This window comes from Salvelinus sp. IW2-2015, linkage group LG6.1, assembly GCF_002910315.2.
Source record: "Salvelinus sp. IW2-2015 linkage group LG6.1, ASM291031v2, whole genome shotgun sequence".
Taxonomy (NCBI): domain Eukaryota; kingdom Metazoa; phylum Chordata; class Actinopteri; order Salmoniformes; family Salmonidae; genus Salvelinus; species Salvelinus sp. IW2-2015.
In genome coordinates, this window is record NC_036845.1 from 13,419,843 (window position 1) to 13,425,842 (window position 6,000).

The 6,000-nt window shown below is 42.0% G+C and overlaps 1 protein-coding gene across 1 annotated transcript in view; it reads right to left on the reverse strand.

Annotated features, from left to right (window-relative positions):
• LOC111965128 (myotubularin-related protein 11-like) overlaps positions 1–6,000 on the reverse strand; it is a 31,032-nt gene extending 25,032 nt beyond the window's left edge. Inside the window, exon 1 of the mRNA XM_070444008.1 lies at positions 5,529–6,000. Coding sequence (XP_070300109.1) covers positions 5,529–5,585 — 57 coding nt within the window. The 5' untranslated portion in view covers positions 5,586–6,000. The remainder of the gene's footprint in view (positions 1–5,528) is intronic.

Genomic DNA, 6,000 nt, shown 5'->3' on the forward strand with positions numbered 1-6,000 from the left:
CCACTCATTCATAGCATAGCTGTTTGCCTTGTCTGTGAAACGCATATGCCCAACTGACGATATCAACAGTGGCCTAAGCTCAAGAGCACTCTGCTAACATTTGCATGATGCTAGCATCATGCTAATGTTAGCAGAATACTTGAGTGGCTGAAAATGCTAGAGAATATGGAGCTTGAGGAACTTGTCAACAATAACTATAACAGAACTTGCACATCTGAGTAATAGTAGTATTGGTTTTCAGCTTCTTTCCCATCATCAAATCACACAGCTTTTAAATTCTTGCCTCAGAAAACAAGTGCCAATTCTCAAGTGAAGTCATGTGGTTAATCAATTTTCCAAATGTATTGGCTGCAGTTAGAGAGAAACCCCAACCCCAAACTGCCAACCCCCCTAACAAAAACCTCAGAAATGGGCTCTAACAAAAATCTMAAAAATAGGCTAACAGTCCTGACTTTCTCAAAACGGAAGATGAAGTCCTGGGTCATATCAAGACATCCTGGACAGGGTCCGCTACAAGACCATGGTGCTTGCCTACGGAGCTGTGAGGGGAACGGCACCTCCGTACCTTCAGGCTCTGATCAGGCCCTACACCCAAACAAGGGCACTGCGTTCATCCACCTCTGGCCTGCTCGCCTCCCTACCTCTGAGGAAGTACAGTTCCCGCTCAGCCCAGTCAAAACTGTTCGCTGCTCTGGCACCCCAATGGTGGAACAAACTCCCTCACGACGCCAGGTCAGCGGAGTCAATCACCACCTTCCGGAGACACCTGAAACCCCACCTCTTTAAGGAATACCTAGGATAGGATAAAGTAATCCTTCTAACCCCCCCCCCCCCTTAAAAGAGTTAGATGCACTATTGTAAAGTGGTTGTTCCACTGGATATCATAAGGTGAATGCACCAATTTGTAAGTCGCTCTGGATAAGAGCGTCTGCTAAATGAMTTAAATGTAAAAATGTAAATGTTATTGTTCCACCAATTTTATTGACTCAATCCTCCACCCAAGACCTGAGTTAGCAGAAGGGCATGGTGGATAAACAAGCCAGTTTTTAAATTACAAGGGAGAACACTAAAACTTTACAACGTTCTTGGTTTCTGCTCGCCAGCAGACCATTGTAAATTCTGGTTTTCACCCACAGCTGCATTCCTCGCTCTTTTTCTGAACTTATTTTGATATTTAGATCTTGTTTTATTATCTGAAACTCAGTTCCTATCATCAACCCTTTTGGGAGTTACCAATATTAACAAACTCGGTTTCTGTGCCTTGGGAATGTGTTATATTCTGTAGTTCAGTAAACATATTTGGATTCCAACAGCAGAAATTCTCCAAACTGCTCCACCAGCTAAAACTACATTGGAGGCTGAGGAAGAATAGAGTGAAAACCCATCAAATAAACTACAACAAAATGTGTCATAACATGAAGAGTAACTGCACTAGACAAAGGTAGAACAAGTCAGCAGGTAGATTAGATAGGAGAGAAGGGCGAGGTGAAGCTGTCTAGACGAAAATGACTGGAACCCTAAATCGGTGAGGGAGAGGAAAAATCMCAAATTAGAGTCCTAAATCCAATTCACCTCCCAAAATGAATAACCACATGTCCAGGCTCTGTTTCTGCTGATGTTTCACTCCTTGACTCTCCCTTAAGTATCTGGCTTCTGCGTGTGTGTACTACTCGATCACTCATTCCCTCCCTCCTGCACTCCTTCCCTTTCTCCTCAGGGAGTGCAGCCAAGGMCCATTGCAGTTTCCATTGCTCATGGCTTCCCCTTGCCACTGTGGCCAGACTTCTTCTRCAGAGGAGAACATACCTCCTCTGCCCTGAACTAGACCRAACTTACTGGTGGAAGGAAAGTGGCAGTCCAACACCACAGAAACCTCACACTGTAGGGTTGAACAACGTCSCCCGCCAACAAGGGGCCTGTGTGTAGCTCAGGTAGTTACATTTTTACTAGTTAGATCATTAAAACACACTGTTTTAACATGTGGTGCTGCTGTGGAGGGAGGTTAGCCTGTAGGTGTATGTGGTATTGTCCATTTCCTCACATCAATAAGCAGGTTTGTGGCTTTGTCGTAGGGSCTCTAAAAATGTAAACAAGGATGTTGGGTCTTTTCTCTAAACATGGACTCGCTTTAAAGTGTTTTAYCTCTTKCCCCATTTGGAGCAACTCCTGAAACATAACCAGACAAAAGTCGTCCTGAAACCCAAAACCGTTTCTGTCTAGCCRTGAGCCGTGGCTTTGCTTTAATGCTGCCTCATTTCTTTTGCTTTCAAGGAGCGTCTACGACAGTGTAATACATTACCTACAACAGAAATAGTCACCTCACACACTTTATTACACCGAGAGAACAAAACCCCAACGACAAAACAATGAAAGAGATCCCACACTGGAATAGACTACTGAGAATTCCACCTCGGAATGTACAAAAGACAAGGAAAGTGATTTAAACATATAGGAGAAAATATGAATGTTTTGATGAATCGTAAATTCATATGCCATTATCCACTTGCCCTGCTTAAAATGCAGCTTTGAACCACTAGCTTACTCYACWGCCTGCAGAAGCAGTACTAKAACTCTCCCTATGGAMTCTAACGTGCCCACTACTCTCCATATAAATGAAGGTAGAGGGACTATTTATAGTAATGCCTATGGCGTCTTGGCCTTATATCATTATAACGACCTCAGTATAGACGTGGWCTGCAACAAACACTCATTAACTGCCCTTAATGACAGTCCAAATGAGTTGCTGCTCATGGTGAGACATTTTGCATTCTAATCCTCTTCTATATCCCTCTAAATTAAACTGTGTATCTAGTCTGAAGGAAACTGTTTGTATACTCAATGATGCACTCCCTGTGTAAGGAGGGTTCAAAGTTCAATCAGAGGCTGTGTGTGTGGGGCACGTGTGTGTCAGAGGGTGTGTGTGGCGGTATGTATTTCAAGCTTCTATTTGTCACTGTTTGTGCATGTGTCAGTTCATAGCTTAAGTATGTCTATTTGTAGACTGTAATAACAGGACAGGTTTCAATAACTCGTGTTTTAAATGTGCTTCTTGTTTAACAAACATTTGTGACTCCAGCAACTCATAAACATTCAACTCCCACATTGGGTGTTGTCCAAAACATTCTAGACACTTGAAATGGACAGGAACAGGCTACCATCCTTATTTCACGCTTCCCTCGGGATAGCAGTATTGGTTAATAATCACCCAATGTACGATCAATAAATCCTTGAAAACAAGCATACATCTTGTTTACTAATGAGAGACGGCATCGTTTTGTTCAGTTTCCGCATGGGAAGCACCGCCAGTTCCATAGCTTGTTTCAGGATCGGAGGCCTTGGCCCTATGGGACCAGGTGTGTGAATACCATTTTGGCTCTCTTTTATGAGCCCTCATGGATCTCCAGCCACTCTGAATAGAGCTGAGCCCTCCTCTGACATTTTCACTACCGTGGCACTTGCATTGTGTTGTGTGGTTGACTGACTGCTTCCAGATTCTAGCTAGCTGAGGAGCCAGCATTTGAACAACTCAAGGGAGGGGATAGACAGTGAGAGAAAACAACAAGCCTGGACTGTAATTATGAACAGAAACATGCAAACCTCCGTATAACCCAACCAGTCTGCATGTGATGTGAAATGGATGGCAGRACTTTKCTTAACCTTATGYMATTTCTCAATGGTAACTAATTTGGTATTACTGTACATAGCCTACATACACAAGAGTTACAACACTTATTCCACAAATGAATTTGGTTCAGTACTGGGACCAACTGTAGCCTACTTCTTAAATACAAAATGTGCACGACAAAGGTTTCAGATCCATAGACAACTCATTCCTAATTTCTATTCAGTGCGTTTCTAAACCTCAACACGTTAGTGGAAGTGAAACCAGAGTGTGTAGGTGTATAATATTCAGGACATCACCATATGTTTCTCTACAGCCACATTGCAAACTTTTATTTAAGATGGCTAAAATAAACTGCCGTCTCTGTTAGGCACTTATATTCATAATCAAATTCAAAACCTCCTGCTCCTCAGGCTGTCGTTTCCATGGCAACGGTCAGATGTTGCACTAACCACCCCCACTCCACATGTGAGCAGCAATGCCTGAGGGTGGACTTGTGGCATCTGTTATCGTTTCCCCCTGCGGCTTCTCAAAATAACCATGGAGGAAGAGCTAAGCAGCACAGGGCGCACGAGCATAAAATTGAAAATTCGAAAGAAATATCTAGGCTATGACATAAACCATCAATGTAATAAGCAGTCCACCAATTTTCCCCAAGGTTCTTYGATTTAGATTGGTTTTAATTGTATTGGGCTTATAGACATGTCCCTCGCCCCGAATGTGCTCACATAGACACAGTCTTCCATGTAATGATGTCCAAAACTCTTGTCTCTCTTGTAAAGGAGGCAGCAATGCAGATTTACAAAGACTTTTCCAAAGATGGGCATGACAAAGCATGTTGACTGACATACTGTAGGTAAAAGGTTGATCCCTTTGTGGTGGTATAACAGAGTTGAAGGCATCAACAGTGTAGACAGACCCATCCAGAGCTACACCACTGTTCTGTGCAACAACAAAACATTCAAGGCCACAACACATGATGAAAGATCTCAGAAATAAACCTGAATGTTAAGAAACCACAGGTCTCTCTGCGGTTCATATATATATATGCGCCTTTAGTGATAAACTGTGTGATGGTAGCAGCTTCCTGGATGATTGCTTCCTGGCCACCCAAGCTCAGAATCACATGAGGTGCTGCTGAAGAGTAGTTTGGAGTGGTTTTAAAAAAAAACTGGCATCTCTCTATGCATGATGATCCAAGGTCTTGAATATGTAGGCTAATCCCACTTGTCGTATTCAATTCATATTCCCACATTTCATTCTTCTCTTATAATACTGTACAGTATGCAACACTGTACACTATGTGCCTGTAGTGTTTAAGTTTTGGTTTAGTCCTCCATCAGCTCCAAAATGTTATTTTTTTTCTCTAAATACATATGAACCATATGGGCATTCATAGCACATGCCATCATTTGGTATGGATAATAATAAATAGAATCCAAACAGACAAAATTAATCAGTGCACATGTGCTGCCTGTCTCTTTACCATACAGAAACCTAGTGCATAAAACAAAGAATGCTACGATGGACAGCTTCTTTTGGATGCTGTATAAAAGGAAATCAACCCCCTTAGTCCCAGACAGTAAGAATAAAATGCCTTCAGTCTTCTGTCTGTGGAATGTAGGTTATCAAACCATTAAACTGTTTCCACAAGTAATACATACGTCTTACAATGTTTCATAGAATTCGAGACGTTGTCAAATTAGTTGGACACATTGTAACTAACCATTCTGAACACAGCAAGATATCTAGGTGGAATCTACATCCGTTTATATAGTCCACCAACGATGGAACAAAGTATTTGTTTATTATTCTCATTGGTAGCTAAAGTTGACCCACGGCAAGCTACCTTCCAGAACACGAAAAAAATCAAACAGAATATTAAAACATTGAGTCGAAAGCCTACCTTTATATCTGGAACCATCTGTCTCACTTTGAACGTGGTTTTGGATCCCGTTAACATTTTGACGTCCAATACTCAACTCTCTCGGAGCGAAATATAGAAAGTAGACCTTAGTTAATTTACGTGTTTTTCGATAGCGAGAAGAAAAAGGGCCTTTAATCGCTCCATGTCTGTATCAGCAAAACATAAGAAACGGTCCACTTTCTTCGAATGTCAGCGATACCCTGCATCACCGGTTTCGAGAACAGAGGTGGTCTCTGTGAATTAGAAAACTAATTTCGTTTCTGTCACCGTTATCATTGCCGAAAGAATCCATGCATGTGGGCTACTGTGTAGAGCACGCCCCACATAAATCAGCCTGTCAGGAATATTTGCCTATAGTTGTTAGTCACTGGAATGTGGAAGAAATGTTTACCGCTGCTTGTATCGATTCCTTTCCATTTGTTGATTCCCTCGCCATAGTTAAAATGACACA